Source organism: Gymnoscopelus microlampas (assembly GCF_963454915.1).
Source record: "Gymnoscopelus microlampas genome assembly, chromosome: 13".
Taxonomy (NCBI): Eukaryota; Metazoa; Chordata; class Actinopteri; order Myctophiformes; family Myctophidae; genus Gymnoscopelus; species Gymnoscopelus microlampas.
This window is the reverse complement of record NC_139950.1, coordinates 20,468,958-20,495,224: the sequence shown is the minus strand read 5'-3', so window position 1 is coordinate 20,495,224 and position 26,267 is coordinate 20,468,958. Positions and strand designations below refer to the sequence as shown.

The following is a 26,267-nucleotide window of genomic DNA, read 5'->3' as shown; positions in this document are numbered from 1 at the left end:
AGTTACTGTACTCACACTTCACACACAACTGGCATAGATAGCTGTAGGACCACCTGCTCTCTCTGTGAAATTGCTGTGACATGATGCATCCTGGGGTAAGTAAGTACGATTTTATTTATATACCTTTTTAAAACAAGGAATAGAGAAAGCATTTATCCCCTTTCATCTATAAAATATGTTTCCGTTATGTAGGCAGGAATATACTGTAGAGGTACTGTAGAACTTGGGAAGAAGTTGTAGAGGTATATTTTGCTTTATGCTATGGAATATGATAAATTAGCAAGAACGTCCTTATATGTTACCCATACCATTATACAGTAGGCTGCACACTGTATGTGGTTGCCTAAAAACATATTCACTCATCAGTATGTTGCCTTGTGCTGACTTACAACATCTAAGTTGTTCTGTGAGCAAGCCTTCTTTTCTATTCATTATTCAATGACTTTGTATGGATTACAAGCAAAACTTTGTAAGTTCAAGCTGTTTTGAAAGGCTCTACAAGAATTTCCAATTCAGCCCTCCATGTCTGGCTGGTTTATTTACCCCCCAAATATTGGTCAGTTGGGATTGGAGACCAAATCAATCAAAGACATTAATGTTTCAAAGGATCAGGATTGAAGTGCGAGTTACCAGGGTAGATCTAAACAAAACAACAACATATACAAGAGTATTGATCAATCCCATAGCTATATGGATCCACATATGGATTATGGAACCCAGGAACTGCCATGTTCATACTGAAGAAGGATACATCACCATAGCTTCACATACACTTGCTTACTTTGTTATGGATACAAATCTTCAATAAATGATTGCTTTAACCCTTTAAGACCGGGAACTCATCTGTGAGTAATTTTTAAGATTTCTTTGGCTATTCAAAAATAGCAGATATACAAGCTCATAGCGCGGCATCGAGTGCAGCGCTATGAGCTTGTAGATCTGCTATTTTTTTTAAATCCTGAAACTTTGTGCAAATCTTTGAATATATACATTTTTTAAAGCAAACATTTGTAACCCAAATCTTTGCTTCTGGGGGATTCTACACATGGCTTCTAAATCCTAACAGTTTTTTGAAAAAACATACATTATAATATCAGTGGTTCTCAAACCCCCAAAATAAGGAGGACCCCCAAAATATGTATTTGGCCGCGGACCCCCCATCTCAAAATATTTTGTGCCAGGGACCCCCACCAGAAGCGAAGATTTCAGTTACAAATGTTCGCTTTGAAAAATATTTATTCAAAGAGTTGCAAAAAATGTCACAATTTGTTTAATCGCTCCAAGGTCACCGGATTTGAATGGGGAGAGTGGACTTTGACTTTGGTGGCCAGAGCTAGTGGGTCATCTAACCGTTCTGAGGTACAGTAGTTGGATTTGGCCCGGACGAGCGTTCATGTATTCCAACCTACAACTGTCGTCCAGTTGATACTAAAGACTAGTAACCTTCTCTTTATTGTGTTCAAACATGCACAGTAAAATACTCACTGATTTAAATGAAATCAAATGGACCCATAAGACTCCATTTGGTTACATCTGTGCACTCTACGAGTTACAAATGGATAAATCAACAATGAGGATTTTGCTGCTTGTGCAAACATGATATGAAAATAAGTGAGAGTGCTTCACTAACTTCTTTCTGTTTTAGTTGAATAAAAGAGAGTACAATTTCCCAGCAGGGTTTGACCGTTAATTACATTGCCACTCAGGTCTTCCCTCTCTATAGCAGACAGGGTGCTGTAACTCAGGAGGATGTATGTGTCGGTTTGAGACAGCAGCATGTTAACACTTGAACCCTAGCATCCCTATTCTGGGGCTAACATTTCGCGAAAATAGCCGATCTTCGAGCTCACAACGTGTCACAGCACTACTTGTTGTGAGCCTGTAGATCGGCTGTTTGTTACAAAGATATTTAGTTTAGAGCAAAAACAAAAGGAGCCTAGTATAGAGCCCTTGGGAATCCGGCCAACTAAGTATAGGGTTTAAGTAGTTGATATTCAACAACGAGATCACTGGATCTGAATTGTCCCTAACCTGGGAGAATGTAGCAAACTTTCAGACAGAATCTCTAGGGCTCAAGATCATATCTGCCCTAAACCCAGATTTGACATGTTTCCTCTGTGATAGCGAGCAGTGCAGTCTAGATTGATGTACATACATAGACATGTGTCATATCACACTTTGAACAAAAGAGCTGTTGATGTTACCATGGGTGATACTATAGAGTTGATCTATGACCTACAAACTGATACACTGTGATAGTATACGCCTGTCAGATACATTTCTTGCTCCTAAACTGTTAACTCTACTTCTGTATGAACTGAAGCTCCAGTATAAAATATATATTATTTTATATTATATTTTGATAGCATCAAAGAAAAGAGTTTTGTGTCCAGGTAGCGCAGGGGTAAAGTACCTGCCCACCTCCATGGAGACTGGGGTTCAATTACTCCACGTGCCACTGGCTTGGCTGGGCGCTCTAACAAACAGAATTGGCAAACCGGCAACTGCTAGAGGTTGGTCAGGGTACCTGTTCAGCGGGGAGTGAAGGGGATAGTTGGCTTCCTCTGCAAGCGTTACAGCCTCATTGTGAAACTCTTCAATGTCAGGTGAAAAGAAGCAGCATATCAAAGGAGACACATAGTTGTCTACACTCTCCTCGACCTCAAGACCAACAGTATAGGGGTTGGCAGTGTGGCAATCTCAAACCAACCACTTGGTCATTTGCCATTTAATCAACCAGCCTCTTACAGTATATGTTGCATATTAAAGCATACATAAGTGGTCATTAATTTCCAGTGGTCCTTTTGATCACACTCTTAAACCACATACACACCCTCACAAAACAACCACGCACTCTGAATGGTGTTGCTAGGTTACTATACTGAGTCCTTGCCGGTGCGACTGAGGAACCATCCGATGGGCAGACTGCTGAGAGTTGTTTGAGCATCCAGTAGTGGATATCCAATGGGTTCTCTATGCTGAGAGTAGTTTGAGCGTCTAGTGGACATCTGATGGGTAATTTATACTGAGAGTTGTTGGAGAATCTAGTGGACATGCAATAGGTACTCTATACTGAGAGTATTTGAGTATCTAGTGGAAATCCAATGGGTAATTTATACTGAGACCCAGATCTAGTGGACAACTCAGCAACTTGACAGATTTTGAGGCACATGACAAGACAAGTGAGCAGGCGGTTCCCAATTTCGGATTGGAACTACACGTTCAAGTTCACAAAAGATGAACTGAGCTCATAGTAAAAGGAATGGAAACGGAAACCACAGTGAAAGTATCTGTTTTATAAGTTTCATCACAAAAGTGGAGGCTACTGGGCCGGCATTGCAAACTGTACTGAAGTGGCCACAGTGCTGTTGTGTCTCATTCAAACAGCCCCAGACACTCCCCATGAATAATTAAAACTGGGGGCAGTGGCTGGGAAGGCACTGGGGTGAAATATTTGATATTTTATTCAAAGTCAAAAGGCTAAGTCTGATTTCAAACAGATACTTTCTTTCTACCATAAGCCAGTGACAAGATCAAGAGTGTAACTGTGCGGGCAGGGGTTCATTTCTTTGAAGGAGGTAAAGGCTTTTATCTCAATTGATCCCACTCAGTGATTTGCAAATGATTAAATCACAGCCACATCCTTGCTTAAAGGGTTTCATCATGCAGCAGGCTTATGGATGGAGCTAGCCTATATCCTTCTTTTGTTAGAAAGATTCTTATCTTCAGATGAGCGATCTGCTTGTAAAAGAAACTGTCCCTAACTAAAAGGGGAGAGGTTTGATCCTCACAACAAAATGATACCACCTGCTCACTCATCGTAAGTTTGTAAGATTTTAATTCCTGCAGCAGAATGAGAAACTAAAATTGGTCACATCAGGTGTAACAAAAAACATTGACTTCTGTAAGCTACTGTGTGACCTAGCGGTAACTTCAAATCATGCACTTTTGATGAACAGGAAATCTATAAACAAATAGACATGTATTATTCATATTATTCAGATCTAAATTACAAGCCATGTTATGTCCATGTCCCATAAGTCACTGTGCAAGTAACTTCTTGCAAACACATCTCACCATATTGTTTTTGAAAATAAGATACCTTTTGGCTCCTTATTGCGAATGTTCATTATCTTATGACAAAAAGCAGGAGAGAGGAAGAGCTTCGGAAGGACCTGGAGCAATGAATTATGAATGAAAAGAGAAATACATAATTTAGAGGGATTTGTTGCATAATTTATGGTAATCATTTTTCATTCATTTACAAATCACAACTGCCTCCATTGCAAGATGAAAAATGTATCACAAATTGTAAGGTAAAGGGCAGATTTAAAAAAGACGTTCTAGGAAACTATGAATTGTCAAGAAAATTCCTTTAGGCGTTACAAAAATATAGATAATACTAATTGGGGTCGCAAAAACAAAGGCTACTTCAGTACTTGTATGTCACACATGTATATTTCAAGTTACACTGATACATCATGAAATATACACAATCCTGATATAACCTATTAATCTTACTAGACGTGTGAGTTGGTACTGTAGGTGAGCTGTGATAAGAAGCACTATATTGGCAGATAGTAATTAAGTCAGAATTGCTGAAGGGGTTTGTAAAGACTTTAATCAAGTTGTTATGGTTACAGCCAATGGCTAGACAGTTAAAACTCCAGTGAGATTTACTGCGGCTGTAAAGCAGCCACTCGTATTTTTAATTTCCTTGTTAACTTCTTGAAAATGTTTAATACGGGTTTATATTGTGCTTCTCGGTAAAGTACTGAATAATATATTGAGCAACAATCTGTTGTATGTATGAAAGGTGCTGCACACAACAATCAAACAGTGCTGCAGAGAAGCAGAGAGCAGCAGCACCTAGGCCCTCGCATTAACCTGCTACCAGGCTCCACTTGGTTAGTAGAAGCCTGCTACTCCTGGACATCACCAGGCCAGCAGCAGTCTGCTACCACCGGGCTCCACCAGGCCGGCAGCAGTCTGCTACCACCGGGATCCACCAGGCCGGAAGCAGCCTGCTACCACCGGGCCAGGGCCGGATTTATAGGAGTTGAGGCCCCTGGGCTAGAGTCATTTTTGTTCGTTTTTATTCGGCACCAGCAGCAGCCTCTGGACCAGGCTACCACCAGGCTCCAACAGGCTACCAGCAGCCCTTGGGAGAAGACCAGGTTACCACCAGGCTCCAACAAGGCCAACAGTAGCCAGCCACCACCAGGCTCCAGCAGGCCAGGTACCAAGTATCTAGTACAGGCCCAGGATTATCTGACATTAAAGTAACAGGCTAAGGCAGTGTGGTTAGTCTTTAACCTAGATCTGCATAGGCTTGTTGAAGTGTCTGTTGTGTTGAATGGTCAAAATGGCCACAAAGGAAATTAAAAAAGACATTGAGGACTTAAAAGCATCAATGAAGGAAATAGAAGAATTAAAAGCTGCTTTGACTTCATTGAATGCTGATGTGATGACCCTATCAAAGGATCTTAAGATACAAAACGCAGAGCTGGTGAAGAGAACTGATTACCTGGAAAACAAAGTGTCTGACTTAGAGCAGTTCTCACCAATGAATGACGTCATAATAACTGATCTGAAGATTAAACCACAGTCAACAGAGGAGCAGGTAACTGCATTCCTTCTGGGCAAAAACATATCCATAGACAAAAACAACGTTGAGGACTGCCATACTCTAGGAACAAGGAACCTGAAGAAGAATCCTGCTGTAATGGTACGCTTTGCAAATAGGAAGTATAAAGTCGATCTGCTTAGGCAGGGCAGGAATTTGAAGGGCTCAAATGTTTACATTAATGAGCAAAAGAAAAAGAAAAATGGTGAAATTGCAAAGAAAGCAAGGTTCCTCAGGAAACAGGGAAAGATCAGTCTACTTGGTCTGCAAAGTTCATAAAATTGAATGGGCAAGCAGAGCAATCCAAAGTAATGTGCATCAGGGATATTGAGCAGTTGGACAAATTTGACTGATTCTAGAAAGTTATTAGATCAGATCTACAAACTGTACTATTAATGGTTTATGTTATGTTAACAGGGTATCATAAAGTAATGTATTTAACACTGTATTATCTATATTATGTTTATATCAGGCAAAAAATGTTTAAGCATAAAGTAGTAGGAAGATATGACCTAAGAAGGAAGGAAGATTTACAGCAGCCTTTTGTTCGCAATTTCTCAATTGAAGAGTAGGGAAACCACCTCCAACAGCTGCAGATATGCTAGATATATTACGTATATTACTATACCACACAGACAGGTTAAAGTAACATTGTATTCATTCAAATAAGTTCCAGATTGCAGCTTTAAATAGAAATGTATTGTTAGTCAGTTTTTATTTTGGTGTCTTTTGTTAAATGTCCATTGAAAAAGTCCTTTGTGACATGGTGCCATCTAGTGTTTAGGTAGGAGGTGATGCAGTACAGTAGAGGTCTGCTTTAGGATACAGCATTGCCATAGCCAATTTCCAAATGCATGTTTTATAGAGTGTAAAAATGTTATACATGCCTAATAATTATGTGATAAATGATCAATAATGATGGATTCTATCACATCTGACAGCTGACATCACTGTTGATTTCTGTGCTTGTATTGTTCTGTAGAACCTCTATCAGTGCGACATGAACAGATTTGGCCCCAGCCACCAGCCGTAAGTAACTTACTATTTATTTCTATACATGAAAAAAGAAAAGCATTAATTTAACCACTTAAAACCTATATACTTAGTTAACCCGGGTCCCCCAGGGCTTTATAGCTCCGCTCCTTTTTTTCCCTCAACACCAAATCTCGTCCCAGCGTGACCCCTTGTGAGATTGTAGATCTGATATTTTCAACAAAGGTTCTCCACAGAATAGGGACACTATAGGGTTCATTTGGTTAACTGCTTGCCGCTATATGAGTGAGTGACAAACAAACCCTCTTGAATCTTGATAGTGTACAAGTGTAACAAATTGGATCCGCGTTGATCGAACTTCAAGAGTGTACAAGTTATTCTTCCTCAGAGTTACGAATGGATAAATGAACACTGAGGATTTTACTGTGTATGGTTTCATTGTAATTTAACTCTGAAAGTGTTAACATTTAACATTGTATTGATCACTTTCTGAATTCAGTTAATCCTCAGGATTGTATTGTTGATCAGTGTTAACACAAAATGAACAGTGGTAATTTGTGCACTTTCAGCAGGATCTTTCCATGCATCCATTCCAATATGTCAGCGCAGTTTATGCAGAGAGAAATGAGACTGTGTGTGTGTGTGTGTGTGTGTGTGTGTGTGTGTGTGTGTGTGTGTGTGTGTGTGTGTGTGTGTGTGTGTGTGTGTGTGTGTGTGTGTGTGTGTGTGTGTGTATGTGTATGTGTGTGTGTGTGTGTGTGTGTGTGTGTGTGTGTGTGTGAGAGAGAGAGAGAGAGGAACACATCTTTTCTTTTTTTTTCCAGCGGTCATGCCTTTGTGTGTTGTCATCCTCGTGAGTTCCTCTTTTCAAGTGGTTAATCATGAACTTGTGAAAAACAGGAGAATAAAGTCTGCACGCTAAATAATGCTCCGATGAAAATGTATTGGTTTACATCCAAACGACGTTTCAAGCATAAAGCTCTTCTTCAGACCAAGAAGAGTCTGAAGGTGTTCCTCTGTCCAGCGCCTAGTATTTATCGTTTGGATGTGTGTGCTTTTATAAACTATTTGCATAATCTTGAACTTGTACAATCAGGAAGTTGCATGAGTAGGATTCTAAAGCAGTGGTTCTCAATCTTTTCTGGATCAGGGCCGTGTTAACTTGTCAGATGGGTGGGCCGAGTTCATTTTCAGAGCATGTTTATTTTAATGATAAAGAAAATTAATTCTGTTCCGGCTTGGATCATTGGAACTACCATAGTATACATTAAAGGGGGATTTTGGACCACGTTTTTTTTTACTTTTCTATGATGTTATGATATCTTAGGATGAATGGTACAGTAGAAAAATGTCATAACTCCATCCCGGGTCCGCCACAGCTTAAAACGTTTTAGATCTGATGTTCATAGTGACAGAATACTATGCAACCGGAGAAAAAAAAACGGAAGTTTCACTAGACGAGATTGAAATCTTGAGATTTCAATCTTGTCTAGCGAGACTTCCGTTTTTTTTTATTTTATATTTATATATTTATCGGTATCCGAAAAGAATAGCATGACTTTTTTTTTTTTTTTTTACATCTTAGTGTTTTGCCAATTATTTGGGGGTAATATCCTCATGGCCCACCAGCGAGGTTAGAGAATCGCTGTTATGTTTTCTTATTTCTTTTAGATAATTATTTTAGCTTTTCTGCCTTTATTGATTGTATATGGTAGAGAATGACGGAAAACAGGGAGAGAGAGACGGGGAGTGACACGCAGCAAAGGTCACTGGGAACGGGATTCGAACATAGACATATAAAGGTAGACGCCTCCTCCGGCTCTGAGGTGTCTGTATCTCGGGCGCCATTTTGAAGAAGGCAAGCTTCCTGACTACTGGCCAATCACAGCGCGTCTTTTCTGGGACTAGTTGTATAAAGATATCCCGTTATATATAAACTAGATTCTGTGCCGGAAAAGACGCGCTGTGATTGGCCAGTAGTCAGGAAGCTTGCCTTCTCCAAAATTGCGCCCGAGATACAGGTCGCTCCAATGAACTGCAGAGGCCAATGAGGTATCTCGGTTTCTATATCTATGCCTAGCATTAGAGCCAAGACAGAAATAGCAACATCTCCGGTTTACTTCCCGTATCTGTGTGAAGTAGGTGGATGCCTTTTTAGGAGACCGGAAGCAGGTTGGAGTCTAGTCATTCCAATGGAAGAGTGAACGTGAACACAGCTTCTGAACCATTCTTTAGCCCCATGGTCACCGAAATGAATATTGGACCTGATCATACAAGCAACACAATATTCCTAAGATTTTCATACTTAAATGGCTTTTCTCAGAGAGACAAATCAGGAGAGAATCAACTTTGTTATCGACCTTTCACACTCTCGTGCGATCTAGCACCAGTGAACATACTGTAGGACATTTGCGAGATTTGTAGTCAGATCCCGGTGCCCACTTAGGAGACCATGTGTACCATGTCGCCTCTAGTGACTTCAATTGGGATGGTGTATCTTCATAAATTAACCATCTTTGATTAGAGCCTATATGTGGTGTGCGCCTGGACCGCTAGGCCAGCGGGCGCCCCCGAGAATTGCTGTTGAACTCAGTCACTCTTTTTTTTTACATTTTTTGGGGCTTTTATGCCTTTATTTGGACAGGACAGTAGGCTGACAGGAAATGGGGAGATACAGTAGATGGGGGTGAGACATACAGCAAAGGTCGTCGGAAACGGGAGTCGAACCCGCGACACGCTGTTATTATGCTGGATTACCAGTTTATGTGGTATGCACGTGGACCGCTATGCCAGCAGACGCCCTTGTGTCACTCTTGTGGCAGTTGTGGCAACTCAGTCACTCTTGTGGCATTTGTTGTTTGTTTACTGTGGGCACTTAACCACTCTCACTCTGGTCTCACTGTTTTGGGCAAGTCAATATAGGTGAAAATTTAAATAATAAAAAAATTGCAGATCTAATTTAAGCTCCCAACTTGTTGCCATACCACGCGTTGTGAGCTTGAAGATCTGCTATTTTTTAACATGTTTGAAATAAGTGGTTAAAACTGCAGACAAAATAGTTGAGAGAAGACACACTGGAACATTTAAACACTCTTGACTGAAAATTCAAAATAGGGGCTTCATTGAATCCTATAATCAGAGACCTTGTGGTAATGTAGCTCGTTGCAATTTGTATTACTAATTAGTAGGCATCATGTTTCAAAACTAGGTTGCAGCACATAGTTTGTAGCTTTGAAATTGTCTTGCTATGCCCAAGAAAAGCGAGGTCTGCTTCAGTCACATCCCTATTGCCTCCCACAGCCAGAAACGAGACAAAATGTTTGACATAAAAATGTTAATCTGCACACTTGTTCTCAGCTCCACTTGCATATTGCTGTCCTTAACGTTTCGATCGTACTAGATCTTACTCAAATGTACGTTTTTAAACTTAAATTCCTGATGAAGATTATTGAGTAAGGTTGAGAACAGCAATAAACAAGTGGAGCGGAGAACCAGTGTGCAGATTAGATTTTTATTGTTGCTGTTGATCATTGTTTGTCCAACACCTATTTCCTTTGTTAACATGTTTGACATTGACACAGATTGGCTCAAGTACTTCCCTCAAGTACAATTTTGAGGTACATGTACTTTACTTGATTATTTTTTGGATACTTTAAACTTCTACTTCACTACATCTCAGAGGCAAATATTGCACTTTTTACTCCACTACAGTTATTTGACAGCTTTAGTTGCTTGTTACTTTGCAGATTTAGGACTATTAATACAATATATGAGACGTAGCCTGAGAGTTAGTTCAGGCCAGCATATACTCGAGAGGTTACACACTGCGGCTATGCGGGTACATACAGAGTTATTACAACGCCATTACGCAGCCTTACGTCATTAATGACGTGACAATCAGCTGACCAATCAGCTCACCTCAGTCTTGGTTCATTCTCTGCTGTCATTTGTCCCTGGTCTGTTGGAATGCAACTGTTTACTCCCACCACCACCCCAGCACCACCAGTGGGCTCTGCTATTGGTTATGTTCCCCATGGGGGGGTTGTTATGTATATCTATCTCCCTGCTCTTAATGGTTAATGATGGCTGTATGATTGTGCTGAGCAGGGAGAAAAAATGTTGCAAATTCGAACGCCAAGATAAATTATTATATCCACACGTGTATTCACATTCATAATAAAATATTGGTTCAAACTATTTGTGAGTTATCTGACTGAAATAAATTAACCACTTAAGCCCTATTTTTTCTTACTTGACCTATTCGAAAATAGCCTGCTATTTTCAAAAATATTTGAAATATTTTGGAAAATGTACTTTTACTTTTGTATCGTAAGTACAAAGTAAGTAAAACATGTGAATAACAGATAGGTTTTTTATATTGTGGTATTTTCAATTGAGTAAAACATCTGAGGACCAAAAAAAGTCCAGCTCTTATGCAGGTTGCTAACCACAGGCAATTAACTGGTTCCTCCCAAGGATGTGTAAAGAAGGAGGAGACAGGCGTTCTGTAGTACAGTATGTGCCATAGACGCACTGGGATGCAAACTGGAGCCGGAAGTTCAATGGAATGCATTGCAGAATTCAACAATTGGAATGCATTGCACAATACAGCTTATTAATCAACAATATTTGTATCGGTTCAGGAAAATAAAAGAAGACAAATGACTATGTGCACACTATTTCATTGAGGTATCTAAAGAGCACAGACAGTGTATGTGTCTGACTGGGTAATATTCCCTCTAACAACTTATGCTGTCCTGTTTAGATAGCTCAAAGATATTATATTGTGTGCAAAAACAAGAGACCAGAAAACTAAGTGTGATATGTCTTCTTTTAGTTTTCTGAGACGATTATTTAACGAAGGTCGCAATCATTAGAAGATAGTGTTTATTCATAAGCTTGTCCACCCGGCTCCGATTAACTTCATTGCATTCCATCAAACTTCTGTTTTGATGGCACAGTCAGGCCAGTTTGCCTGACAAGGCTGACAAATCAGCAACCTGGAATTGTTGGACCAAGAAAGTGATGGATCTTACCTTTCCTTCTTTACATATCCTTGTTTCCTCCACATCTGCTTCAACCCTGTTGTGGTTGACTTAGTAAAATGCCTATCACGAGAACATAGAGCACCGTGCTTCCACAGAGAAGAAGTGTGTGGGGGCCCGGGGGGGCGTGCAAAACTGCACGATCATCATTTTAACTCTCAGCACTTGTCAAAGTTTAGCAGGGGAAAAAGTTAGGATTACGCCACGGTACTTTCCAAAGGCTTTTTCTGAAGTTGAAAACACCCACCTACTGCTCAGCATGAGTTACAGTTGATATGTTAATTTACAGTAGTACAGTTCAAATGCATAATAATAATAATAATAATAATAATAATAATAAGGGTAACTAGAAAGTACTGTTCCTGAAGAAACAGTGTGGGATCGCTAAGAATGTTGCAGGTATTGAGTATTGATAGTGTTAGTAGTGTTATAGGTTTGAAAGGTTCTAAAGGTTCTAAAGGTTTGAAAGGTTTGAAAGGTTTGAAAGGTTCTAAAGGTTTGAAAGGTTTGAAAGGTTTGAAAGGTTTGAAAGGTTCTAAAGGTTTGAAAGGTTTGAAAGGTTTGAAAGGTTTGAAAGGTTTGAAAGGTTCTAAAGGTTCTAAAAGTTCTAAAGGTTTGAAAGGTTTGAAAGGTTTGAAAGGTTTGAAAGGTTTGAAAAGTTCTAAAGGTTTGAAAGGTTTGAAAGGTTCTAAAGGTTCTAAAAGTTTGAAAGGTTTGAATTTGGAAAGAAAAAAAAAATCTGAAAAAAAAAAGTTAGGAAAAAAAAATAAGAAAAAAAAAAGTGGAAAAAAAAATTTGAAAAAAAAAAAATTTGGAAGAAAAAAAATCTGAAAAAAAAAAAATTTGAAAAAAAAAAAATTTGAAAAAAAAAAATTATGAAAAAAAAAAATTTGAAAAAAAAAAATCTGAAAAAAAAAAAAATTTGAAAAAAAAAAATTTCTGAAAAAAAAAATTTCTGAAAAAAAAAATTTCTGAAAAAATAAAAGTTTTGGAAAAAACTTTTTTCCCATTTGAATTATTTCAAAAATTCAAATGGTAGCCAATATGTCCTAAGTAGGCTGGACGTTATAGAGTTGGAACGGAGTTTCTAGCTAAAAGTATGAATTTCCCCATTGAAATGAATGGGCTTTTTTTAGAAGTAAAAAGTGCAATATCTCTAAAAGTACAAATTATTTCAAAAATTTGAATAATAGCCGACATGTCCTGAGTAGGCCGAACGTTGAAGAGTTGGAACGGAGTTTGTAGCTAAAAGTATGAAGGACTAGTTAGGTGCCAAAAAACGGGCGGAATAAATATATAATAATAATAAATATGCACAATAACATTAGTGTGATCGCTTTAGCGATCCCACAATAATAATAATAATAATAATAATAATAACTAGAAAGTACTGTTCCTGAAGAAACAGTGTGGGATCGCTAAGAATGTTGCAGGTATTGAGTATTGATAGTGTTAGTAGTGTTATAGGTTTGAAAAGTTTGAAAGGTTTGAAAGGTTTGAAGGGTTTGAAGGGTTTGAAAAGTTTGAAAGGTTTGAAAGGTTTGAAAGGTTTGAAATGTTTGAAAGGTTCTAAAGGTTCTAAAGGTTTGAAAGGTTTGAAAGGTTCTAAAGGTTCTAAAGGTTCTAAAGGTTTGAAAGGTTTGAAAAGTTCTAAAGGTTTGAAAGGTTTGAAAGGTTTGAAAGGTTTGAAAGGTTTGAAAGGTTCTAAAAGTTCTAAAGGTTTGAAAGGTTTGAATTTGGAAAGAAAAAAAAAATCTAAAAAAAAAAAGTTAGGAAAAAAAAAATCGGAAAAAAAAAAAAAATCGGAAAAAAAAAATCTAAAAAAAAAAAATTTGGAAAAAAAAATTGAAAAAAAAAAAATTTGGAAAAAAAAAAGTTTTGGAAAAAAAAAATGTTGTAAAAAAAAAATCTTTGAAAAAAAATTCCTGAAAAAAAAAAAAATCTGAAAAAAATTTTTTTTGAAAAAAAAAAAATTCTGAAAAAAAAAAATTTTTGGAAAAAAAAAAAATTTGAAAAAAAAAAAATTATGAAAAAAATTTTTTTTTGAAAAAAAAAAAATCTGAAAAAAAAAAGTTTTGGAAAAAACTTTTTTTCCCATTTGAATTATTTCAAAAATTCAAATGGTAGCCAATATGTCCTAAGTAGGCTGAACGTTATAGAGTTGGAACGGAGTTTCTAGCTAAAAGTATGAATTTCCCCATTGAAATGAATGGGGTTTTTTTAGAAGTAAAAAGTGCAATATCTCTAAAAGTACAAATTATTTCAAAAATTTGAATAATAGCCGACATGTCCTGAGTAGGCCGAACGTTGAAGAGTTGGAACGGAGTTTGTAGCTAAAAGTATGAAGGACTAGTTAGGTGCCAAAAAACGGGCGGAATAAATATATAATAATAACTAGACGCGTCGCAATTCCGGGGAAATTGCAGAGTGTGGTTGCGCCGACGCGGTCGGGACTCCAGTAATACGCCGGGAGGAATACCGTCGGAGACTGCGCCAATTACATCGTCACGTCACTCCTGAGATCGCCTGCGTTTCATTTTGAGAGGATTGATCCCCCAAAAATCATGTTTTTGCATCAAACGGTTACATTTCGAGCATTCGTGGCGCCCCCTATGGATCAAAGTAGAAATGCTTTTGGGGATTGGTTTAGTATACCACCCTCGACATGTGATTCAAATTTGGGATTGACCGGACGTTTTGTTCGTGATTTATGGCATTTTTGGTCAAACGGGCCCCTCCCGCTAACTTTGGAAGCCATTTACGGACGGACGGTACGGACTATCAAAATTCCGCTTGGATAGGTTTATCGCATGGGTCCATAGATCTCGTGTACCGATTTGTGTGAGATTTGGAAAAAAATTGAAGGAAAAGGAGCAAAAAGTGTGTTTTGAAGAAAATTCAAAATGGCGGAAAATCTATCCTGACGCAAATGGGCGTGGCCTATATGGGAAGATGCGTCGTGACCCAAGGAATCCAGGGAAAAAGAAATTTTGATTTTACGACCTACGGTTCAAGAGTTATAGGCCAAAAGGTAAAGGGGGCTGTTATAGCGCCACCATGTGGCCGACTGGTGTGATTATTTTCTTAATAATTTTTCAAAAAACTATTAACCTCCCCTCCAAGTTTTGTAACTGTAGCCCTTACGGTTTCCGAGAAAAAAATACTTGAATGGGAGTTTTTGCAATTCCCATTAAAGTGGATGGGGAAATTTAATGCAGAAATAAATCAATATCAAAAAATCTATCCTGACGCAAATGGGCGTGGCCTATATGGGGAGATGCGTAGTGACCCAAGGAATCCAGGTGAAAAGAAATTTTGATTTTCGGACCTACGGTTCAAGAGTTACGGGCCAAAACGTAAAGGGGGCTGTTATAGCGCCACCATGAGGCCGAATGGTGTGATATTTTTTTCAATAATTTCGGACAATATTATGAATTATCCCTCCAAATCTGATAACTCTAGCTCTTACGGTTTCTGAGAAAAAAATACTTGAATTTGAGTTTTGTCACTTTTCCATTAAAGCGGATGGGGCAAATTTAATGCACTAATAAATCAATATCAATTAAACTATTCAAACAATCTCTTAGCCCTATACAAGCGCACGATTCCCGATTTAGACGGTCATTTTGATATATGGCACAACATTAGGGGATAAAAACTGTGGGAGGAGATGCGTCTGAAAAAAAGTTTATCTATAAATAAAGAAACTAGACGCGTCGCAATTGGCAATTGCAAAGTGTGGTTGCGCCGACGCCGGTCGGGACTCGAGCAATACGCCGGGAGGAATACCGTCGGAGACTGCGCCAATTACATCGTCACGTCACTCCTGAGATCGCTTGCGTTTCATTTTGAGAGGATCGATCCCCCCAAAATAAGGTTTTTGCATCAAACGGTTACATTTTGAGCATTCGTGGCGCCCCCTATGGATCAAAGTAGAAATGCTTTTGGGGATTGGTTTAGTATACCACCCTCGACATGTGATTCAAATTTGGGATTGACCGGACGTTTCGTTCGTGATTTATGGCATTTTTGGTCAAACGGGCCCCTCCCGCTAACTTTGGAAGCCATTTACGGACGGACGGTACGGACTATCAAAATTCCGCTTGGATAGGTTTATCGCATGGGTCCATAGATCACGTGTACCGATTTGTGTGAGATTGGGAAAAAATTGAAGGAAAAGGAGCAAAAAGTGTGTTTTGAAGAAAATTCAAAATGGCGGAAAATCTATCCTGACGCAAATGGGCGTGGCCTATATGGGAAGATGCGTCGTGACCCAAGGAATCCAGGGAAAAAGAAATTTTGATTTTACGACCTACGGTTCAAGAGTTATAGGCCAAAAGGTAAAGGGGGCTGTTATAGCGCCACCATGTGGCCGACTGGTGTGATTATTTTCTTAATAATTTTTCAAAAAACTATTAACCTCCCCTCCAAATCTTGTCACTGTAGCCCTTACGGTTTCCGAGAAAAAAATACTTGAATGGGAGTTTTTGCAATTCCCATTAAAGTGGATGGGGAAATTTAATGCAGAAATAAATCAATATCAAAAAATCTATCCTGACGCAAATGGGCGTGGCCTATATGGGGAGATGCGTAGTGACCCAAGGAATCCAGGTGAAAAGAAATTTTGATTTTCGGACCTACGGTTCAAGAGTTACGGGCCAAAACGTAAAGGGGGCTGTTATAGCGCCACCATGAGGCCGAATGGTGTGATATTTTTTTCAATAATTTCGGACAATATTATGAATTATCCCTCCAAATCTGATAACTCTAGCTCTTACGGTTTCTGAGAAAAAAATACTTGAATTTGAGTTTTGTCACTTTTCCATTAAAGCGGATGGGGCAAATTTAATGCACTAATAAATCAATATCAATTAAACTATTCAAACAATCTCTTAGCCCTATACAAGCGCACGATTCCCGATTTAGACGGTCATTTTGATATATGGCACAACATTAGGGGATAAAAACTGTGGGAGGAGATGCGTCTGAAAAAAAGTTTATCTATAAATAAATAAAGAAATAAAGAGTATAGAGTACTATAGTCTGGTTGCCCTGTTGGGCAACCACACTAATAAAGAGTATAGAGTACTATAGTCTGGTTGCCCTGTTGGGCAACCACACTAATAAATATGCACAATAACATTAGTGTGATCGCTTTAGCGATCCCACAATAATTTACAGTTTATAAAGACAGGCTTGCCTTGAATTGAATAAAGGTGTTGTATAAGGGTGCAGATTCTTGCCTCCAAACTCACATACTCTTTATTCTCTTTAATTAATGATCACATTTTAGATAAGTTAAGCTTCCAGTCACAATGTAAGTAGCCTCGGAATCCCAGCCTTTTTTTTTGCAATGTAAGTGACCAAAAGAAGTTCAGGTGTGCAGCAGAGGAGGCTCACCTATGTATAACACTTATTTTGCATCATAAACTGGATGGATTGATTGCACAGTTGATTGATTTTTAAATTGTTTACCGGAGGGGGCCTTTAAGTACAGGCCTATGGATGAGTAGGGTTTCCAAATGCAGTTGCTGTCATAACATGAATGAAAATTACCACTCTGTGTGTGTGCACACGCTCGCACGTGTGCGTGCGTGTGTGCCTGTGTGCAAGCATGCACAGGGGGAGGGGGAATGGAAAAGAGAAGTGATCATCCGTGCAGAGGTGGTTCTAATGACTTCCCTCCCATCTGTGACAACATGATGAGTGAATGGTTGTTGCATGCACACAGTTCGTTTACAATGAAACAGTCAACAGGAGTACGGTCAGTGTATTAGAGGAGCAATGCCTAAAAATGTAAATACTTGGATCAAATATGAATATGGAAACGTTCAGTAAACTAGCTGCTCCAGCCACTACAAAAATTCGGTAAGCACTTGTTAAAATGTTGGTATGTTTGCTGTCCAAGATATAGAACTGACAACTGTAGAAAACATAAATAATATTCCTATTGCAGGACATTTGAAGAACGATCAGCTGATAAGTGACTCTAAGATTAAAAGATTAAAATAATCATAACTCAGTCCATGTTTTTATAATGGCTGTTATGGATATGATGGCCGTTTGTAAACAGAAGTGTTAGACTTGTGCTATTTAGTCTACATTTACTCTGCAAGAGGGCAAACGCTATAGGATTCTTAAAAAAACGAGAAGTCACGAGTCATCGTTTCATCACATATATGTTACGAAAAAGGTTATGAAAAGCTATTTCAACCTTTTGTGGCCTATACATGAATCCAAAGATAAGTGCAAACCATGCCATGAAAGTGAAAAATGTGCATATTGTAGAGAATTTGTGAGATAGTGTAATGTTACTGCTGGGGTAATTACATGTCTCAAACATGTCTCCCTCAACCTCTCTCACACTGTAATTGCATAGTATAGAGCCTCTGCAAGCCTGAGTGTATCTTTGCTTATTATACAGTAAGTGTGGAGTGTAATGATAACAGACATTACTTGTCCAGCGCTGTTCAACACATGATACTGTCAAATTCATGAGTCTTGCTTTCAAACTGCCAAGAATTTCTCAGGATGTGGCACCAAATAATGATGCAGAATAATATGTTTTCCAGGCAGCTTCAGAAGATGGTTCAGGACATCAAGAAAAATGATGGCAGCTTGCTAGATAAACTGAAAAGGTTAGTTTGTAAGTGATGTGTTCACTTGCAGTATGCAAAGTACATGTATTAATATAAGGATGGACTTTTTGCACCCTAGCGCACAGAAGACAACACTCTGACAGAAATAGCACTGTAGTGTAGACGCACACACGTAGAAAATCTCAATTCCTTTTTCTCGACTGCTACGCACAGACCCTCAAACTGAAAATAGATGGCCACTGAAATACATTAACAGATGGCTGCTTTCTCACTTTCGTTTACTGAGATGAAACTATTAACCTTACTTGTAATTCGTTCTATTATAATAGTCATCAACTAACCATGCGAACATGTGCTGTTAACACTTTGACAAAAACTGTTTGTTATTATGTGAAAATTAAGATGTAATCATGAGATCATTACTCAAGCTGTTACAATCTAAATCTTTATTTATATCCTGTATAACACGTTTGAGGACATGTTTGTACCCTTAAATCATGTGAACCCTTTTGCAATGCTTTTCCCCCACAAATCTCTCTACATAGCAGATTCACAAGCAAGTCTACTCCAAAACTTCCTGCCAGAGACTACCAAGGTAATAACTATTCTTTTAAACATGTTTAAATCAATCATACGGATGAAGCAAAAAATAGTATCCACTTAAAATGTTATCAGAAATTAAATGTAAGACCCTTTAGAACTAATGTTAAATCATAATATATAATATCATATATTATCAAATATTATATATTACCCCCAAAAATACATCTGAGACCTGTGAGCTGATGATTAAACAGGTTAGATATTAGATAGATATCGTAGCGCAAAGCACAATTGCCTGACCCTGTGAAAATATTTGACAAAAATCCAATGGCCATTCTGTTGTGTTGTCAGACACTTACAACCTCCTTTAATCAAAGGTTTGTTCAACTTCCCCCTAGTCTTCAAGATGATCAAACAGTAATGCTACAAAAATAGCATTTAATTTCAATCCAAAGACATTTTGTATGGAGAAAACCGGGAAAGCATCTGTGTCATTTTAGACTTTAGCCATACCATGCGTTTTTCAGAAAACTCTTTTAGAATAGGTGGTTCTCAAAAATAGCACCCACCTGTATTAGGCTACAGTATATAGTAGACAACACATTTAAGAAAAAAAAAATGAATATAAGTAAATAAGCTATCATTCAAATAATTATATAATTAATTAAATGTTAAATCCGAGAATTAACCCAAACCAAAATGGCACCTTTATACAGAGAGTAAATCAGTAAATTGTCAGTGGCCAACTGTGTAGAAATGAGTGGTAATAAAAACCTGTATCCTCTGGTCAGAGACAAGTCAAAACCAAGTAAAATTGAAGACTAGTCCAAGAACACCAAAATGTGGTCTAAACCAGTGTCTGAATGTTATAGCCCTAGGGGCAAATGTCACACACAGCCCTTAGACAAGACACAAGTGGCAGTCAATTATCAATAAATACGTGGTGGTCAATTAACAATGAATGGATAAGGAAATGGAAACAGGACATGGAGACCACTACAGTGAAAGAATATGTATACAATATAAATTTCCACCCCAAGTCATCGGGCTTCAAAAATAAATGATGTGAACACAAAATATGTTTCATGCTTGGCATTATAATAAAACATTTACATATAGGTCTATATAAACCTGTCCTTATCTTTGTATAGGCCTATCAGGTTCTGATGTTGATGGCGAAGAACAATGGTCTGAAGCTGAATTTGTAAGTCAAAACTAGCATTTTGAGCACGCTCAAGACTAGCCTACTATACTATACTATATATATATACTATATACGTGTATTTATTTTTCCACATGTATTGAATATTTTCACTGCCACAGGAGGAGGACACATATGAAGACCTGGAAGACCATGATGACGACAACTATGAGCCACCCCCAAGTCACAGAGTCTTTACCCAAACACCTACTGCTTCTTTCCACAGAGGAGGAGAGTATGTGGGTTAGTATCCTTTCTTTCTTTCTGTCTTTCTTTCTTTTATTTGTTTCGAACATCATAATAAAAAAAAGGCACAAATTCTCACTCCGGAAAGAAGTCTGTTAAAATGGGCAAAACCTGCACTCTGTCTTTTCCTCAGTAATTGAGACAGCAACCAATTTAGATGTAAATGTTGTCTGTTTGTTAACCTGATCGAAATGGTGGCAAGGCTGAGCAACGTGTGTAATGATAATGTTATACACCGTTGTACGACGGTATTGTGTGCCACAAACAGACAATCTTCAAGCTCACAAAGTGTGTACTAGCGATACACCAATTTGTGAGCTTGTAGATTCGCTATTTTTGGCACGTAACTCCAGCATGCAACAAAATACAAATCAATCTTAATTCGCCGTCACACCCAAATACAACACCTACTGTATAGCCTGAATGTGCAGGCCCACCCACCCAATCAACCAAAAACCATAACAATTAATTGATAACAAAAATGCAATGAAGAATTAACTTTGTATTATCGCTTTAGCTGTGTTTCTTACTATCACACCATTGTCACTATCTCTGAAATGGCTGATGAGACACATTTTTTTCTGTGGAAGATTGGTTATTTTTGAGAAGCGACATGGTTATACGAAGAAGTGTAAATTAACCACAATCTCTGCGTCTGACGTCAGAGAACTGCATTATGCAAAAGCTTATGTCCCTTTTTTTCTCTGTCTGCTTCTCTTTTTCAGACAGCTGCCGTGAAAGGCCTGACCAGCCACCCAGGAAGCCCTTACGCCCGGCTAAAAACACCAAACCACTACCGCCCGCACCCAGCCAGATGTCCGATGATGAAGTAATACAACTTACCGCAGTTAAAAAGAAGATGGATGTCTTGCATACTTTGTTATATTTCATATTGTACCTGGTGGCACGTGAGCTGTGTTGCATGTCGTCTCACGGATGACGGAATGGCTGATTTTGCCCCAAGTCATCACTATATAGTAGCCTACAACCTGAGAGTGAGAATATGTTGCAGCATCTCCAGGGCCAGCCTGTTTCCTGTCTAAGGTTGAAGGCTGTACTATCTGCTAAGTACATATGTCAACAACAACAAAAAACTAACATATTTACTGTTACAGTACTGCACATCAAAGCCAAGTCCCTGCAGCACTGCAACATTATGAGTGTTACTTTAGTGCTGAATGTTTAAAAATGGACCGGTAAGGTTCAGAGTTTAATGAACACAGGATTTTGCTGTGTATGTAGGCTATCAGGCTGGCCTAGTTTGGGACACAAGGGAGATTTATACCAGATTGTATGTATTGGTGAATATGCAATGCAGCCTCTTTTTTCACAATACTGTACCTAATCATTGTTAACTTTTAGGAGGATTACATCAATCCAGAGGGTGTTAATGATGATGACTACATAAACCCTGAGAAATCACCATCTAGTAAGATACTCTAATGAATAGAAAGAAATATGACATGGACAGTATAACTAATCATAATAATAATGATAATTATGGTAATGTTCCTATGCTTCTCCACAGATCCTATGATACATCGCCCAAACAGAGCGGTGCCAACCTTTGTGTCAAAACCTGTACCTGAACGCCCACCTAGCCCTGGTAGGTTAAAACCACAACAGTCGCCATAGAGCCATTAAAACTGTTGTAGAACCTTTACAAGTTACAGTTCAATGAACAGGGAACCCACGCTCATTACTCAATTATTGGTCACTCTTTCTTTTGGACAGGATTGTAGTGTCATTCTCTCATTTCGTCACAAAACGTTTCTGCCTACCCCTAGGAAATGTCATTACTTTACTTAAAGCACCTAATTGACCATTACAGTGACTTCCATGTATAATTACACTATAATGCATTGCAACAGTGAGTATAATACAATGTATTACAACTATATAGAATATAGATCATGTGATCCTACAGTGATATAAGCAGATTATAATGCTTTATATGTTTGTTTATAGTGCAGTATAGACACATCTACAGTATGCTTTAATAATAATGATTTCCTTCTATCCCTAACTTTGATCTTGGTTACGTTTCAGATGTATATGAAGTTCCTGACCAAGAGGTAGATAGTCTAATGACTCTACAAAATACTCTATGAATCTAATTTGTTGGGAATATTCTGTATAATATACAGTATTGTATCATAATCTTTGACATGGAATTAACCTCTCCTCCTGTTTTTAAAGGAGAGCTCATCTCTAGTAAACAGGTCAGTTTTGAGCTCACTTCCTAAAAAAAACTCTCTATTTTCTTACGTTTCTAGAACCAGGTTAACCTCATACCTTTAAAAACCTTTTCCATTGAATGGAAAATAATAGAGTGCCAATTTTTAATTGAATTGTTTTGTTTCATTTACGCTGCAGAATTCCTCTAATCCCACCAAAACCTTCACGTCCTTTGCCACCTCTTCTAAGCCCCAGGTAAGACTGCTAGGAATGTCAGTATTACATACAGTAGAGTATGTTCTCAACCTAATTTGTTATTTTGATATTCAGGTGTTTGTGTGTCGTTGGTAACACCTTACTTCAAGCCCATATCTATGCATTGTAAACATACCTATACTGCATTATAAGTGTGTGAATATAATGTCAACATATGTCACTATAAATCATTATTTTTATTTTCCAGAATGAACATTAGGCAATCGCCTCTTCCAGTAAGTCATTTCAAACTGAAGGGATGATGTACTTTAACAGTATAGTAGGATCAAATTGATTTTAAATACAGAGTGTAGAACTTTTATGACTTTATGACTTGATCAATTTTGTAATTGTCCAGGTCCCTGAGCCCTTGGATGTTGATAACTATGAAATGTGTGACCCGAATGATAGTAAGTATCAAAGGCAGTAGTTACTCCATTAACTATTTCTTTTTCAATCTTGTGTGTTAATTTGTGTAAAACTGTGACTTCCTTTGAATTTCAGTTGCTTGCGCCATCTAGTGCATGGATAGTGAAATTACATACATCTGTGACACAGTCAGTTCTGTGTATGTACAATAAAAGGTCAGAGTACAGATTTATAACCATGCTGTGTACTCCTGCAGGGTCAAGTATACGGTCTGTTCAGGACCGCCCACCAGTTGCGCTAAAGCCCAGAGAGTAAGTGTTGCATGGTAGCTTTGGCAATGATTTTATACTATTACCCATAATATTTTTTAAGTGGTTTATTGAATGCCATATAACATTGTTTTTTCTTCTTTGCTTTTTTTCTTTGCAGTTTTCCACCAAAGCCAGTTTTCAGACCAGTATGTATATAATTTTTTAAACAAAATCTCATAGCAATATTATTACCATTCATAATTTACATTAATTCATTAGTTTTATTGGTTTTGCATGGTTTCAACCAACATTGCCGTAAATGTGTCCGTTTTAGCCAGCCAATGCATTTTAAAGTTCATTGCCTGTGTATGATGTCAAAAATCATTAAATGAGAATATTGTTGCAGAAACCAGAGTTGATGGACAGAGATGATGGTAGGTTTTTATATTCATACTCGTATAACACATAGAAACCTGCATACTATTTGTGTTTACATTTTCATGAATAAAAAAAAAACTGTGGACATTCTAACCACACAGTCTTATTCCCACAGGTCCATTAATACCCACGAGGCACGACAACCCCAAACTCCCTGTGAAACCAAGTATAACTGACTTCAAACGTCCAAAGTAAGAAATGCACTACAGGCCTGTGTGTTGGTTATCAATGTATATTTGAATGTTGTTTGGAATATAGATATTTGCATTTCCCGACACGTCAACAGTAGGCTACACAGTAAAATACCCAGTGTTAATTTATCCATTTGTACACTCTCAGAGCTAAATCAACACTGAGGATATGTTCCTGTGCACTACATGCTATTTGATTTGTGAAAATAATTACGCTTATCATCTCCCTTGCAGGATTCCCATACCACATTTTCTGACCCCAAACAGTAAGTATTAATTGTGTCTCATGCTGACTTAATAGCTACAGCAGGTGGATAATCCCAAGCATTAAGGTTTTACATTGTCATATTTCCATGACAAATCATAAACAGGCAATTCTTTCATGAATTACTTAAGACATGCATTCATTATTGAACACAGTGTAAACACTCATGATGATACTATAGGCTACATCGTCCTGAATTATTCCACATTACATCAAGTGACTTTACTCTCCTGTCGTTCCAGGACCGCCTGACAAAGGAAGTGTGTCCACGGAGAATGGGTCCATAGAAACAGAAAAGGTTGTCCAGTTAATGTTTAACTGGAATTCTCAGATGGAATAAATCATTCAACAGTGTCCATACGCTGTGTATATACAGTACAGCATGAGCAGAGGGATTGTTTTAAAAATGTAAAGTCTTATAATGTTTTGTTTTCAGGAAGAGGACTTGCACAGGAAACCCTGGTATGCAGGTGACTGCGACCGCAAGACTGCAGAGGATGCGTTGCTTCGGTCAAATAAGGTAAAAAAAAAAACATGGGCAGTAGTTGGTGTGTGTGTGTGTGTGTGTGTGTGTGTGTGTGTGTGTGTGTGTGTGTGTGTGTGTGTGTGTGTGTGTGTGTGTGTGTGTGTGTGTGTGTGTGTGTGTGTGTGTGTGTGTGTGTGTGTGTGTGTGTGTGTGTGTGTGTGTGTGTGAGGGAGCGTGAGTTGGTGTCTGTGTGGACTGGTGACAGAGTATGTACTATGTATGCACTGTCATTTCATATTTTCTAAAAGTAGATACTGTATGTGACCATATGTACTAATATATGCACTGTCATTTCATATTTTCTAAAAGCAGATACTGTATGTGACCACATCTTATCTTATTGTTTATGTGAGCCCATCTTTTTCTTGTATCAGGATGGGTCATTTCTGGTAAGGCAAAGTTCTGGTCATGACACCCAGCAGCCCTACACGTTGGTGGTCTTATACAACGACCGGGTGTACAACATACCAGTGCGATTCATTCCAGCAACTCTGCAGTATGCACTTGGAAGGGAGAAGAAAGGAGAAGAGGTACTAACAAGTCTTGGAATTATAGTACACCGTAAAGTAGCTTGTAATAGCTTGACTTCATTCTCTTGACAGCAAAAGGAAGCATGTGGGGGTGATATCTGGGTGTTGGCTCATATCCAAAAAGCCTCTATTTTAGAGGGGCCGTATTTTTGTCACTCAGGGTGGGAGTAGTGATCTAGCAGAGTTTTCTCTGTAATTTTATGCTTGGGGTATATTTAGGTTAGGCTCCACATCTGTGACTGTTTTGATTCCAGTTAGGTTGTAGTGCAACCTCCTACACATCAAAACCATCCATGTGTCCAGTTAACACTCTGGATTTTATTGCACTGAATATATTCTTCATTGGAAACTGTATTTTCACTGCACCCCCGCCCCCCGTTCTGAGAAGTCTGAAAGACAATTATCTGAATGTCAATCCTATCCTCCTCTTCTCAGCGTTTCAGCAGCGTTTCCCACATGATTGAGAGCCATCAAAGGAATCCTCTAGTACTGATTGACACCCAGAGTCACAACAAGGACGCCACCAAACTCTCCTATGCTGTGAGGCCATAAGGGAACCAAGACAAAGCCGACTGTCCGAGATGCAACCTAGTCCGAGCCTAGTGCCAGACCACTATTTGCAGAATAACCTGACGCTATTCCAAGTCCATTTTTGTATATATTTATAGTCACCAGCCTCAGGACTGTATGGTGAACAAGCTACAATAGCTCACTGCCTCGCAGTCATCTAAACTCAACTCGTTCACTGTTGACATTTTGAAATAAATGGCCCTCAGGAGAAAACTGCATTAAACCAAATCCAAGAACTAAAAATGCCGCAGTAAAGCTCAGGAAGCCTGTACAGATATAGTTTCCACAATTTAGGGAGCCAACCTGAACATAACATGTTTTATTCTGTTTTAATAAAAAGGTCGTCTTTGTGTTGAATGGCTCAATCACCCTTGTTCAATGATCAGAAAATGCACAACACAGATTGACAAACTAAATACATTTATTATCTTTTCAACAAGT

General features: G+C 38.4%; 1 protein-coding gene across 6 annotated transcripts; it reads left to right on the top strand.

Annotated features, from left to right (window-relative positions):
• Window positions 1-68: 68 nt before the first annotated feature.
• blnk (B cell linker) lies at window positions 69-26,184 on the top strand. Of its 6 annotated transcripts, XM_084077166.1 has the most exons (24): window positions 1,329-1,359; window positions 4,817-5,239; window positions 6,609-6,655; window positions 18,237-18,302; window positions 18,809-18,858; window positions 19,958-20,010; window positions 20,130-20,250; window positions 20,979-21,082; window positions 21,616-21,682; window positions 21,782-21,859; window positions 22,303-22,328; window positions 22,453-22,475; window positions 22,630-22,686; window positions 22,895-22,922; window positions 23,045-23,096; window positions 23,312-23,366; window positions 23,485-23,512; window positions 23,713-23,740; window positions 23,860-23,935; window positions 24,170-24,201; window positions 24,443-24,498; window positions 24,637-24,720; window positions 25,101-25,256; window positions 25,692-26,181. In XM_084077166.1, exons 3-24 carry the CDS (start codon window positions 6,627-6,629, stop codon window positions 25,806-25,808), a joined length of 1,386 nt encoding a protein of 461 aa, XP_083933292.1. In that variant the 5' UTR covers window positions 1,329-1,359; window positions 4,817-5,239; window positions 6,609-6,626; the 3' UTR covers window positions 25,809-26,181. The 6 variants fall into 6 exon arrangements, with proteins under 6 accessions (XP_083933288.1, XP_083933287.1, XP_083933292.1 ...); XM_084077162.1 differs by lacking the exons at window positions 1,329-1,359; window positions 4,817-5,239 and adding an exon at window positions 69-95 and having other exon boundaries at window positions 18,812-18,858; window positions 25,692-26,183; XM_084077161.1 differs by lacking the exons at window positions 1,329-1,359; window positions 4,817-5,239 and adding an exon at window positions 69-95.
• Window positions 26,185-26,267: the final 83 nt, after the last annotated feature.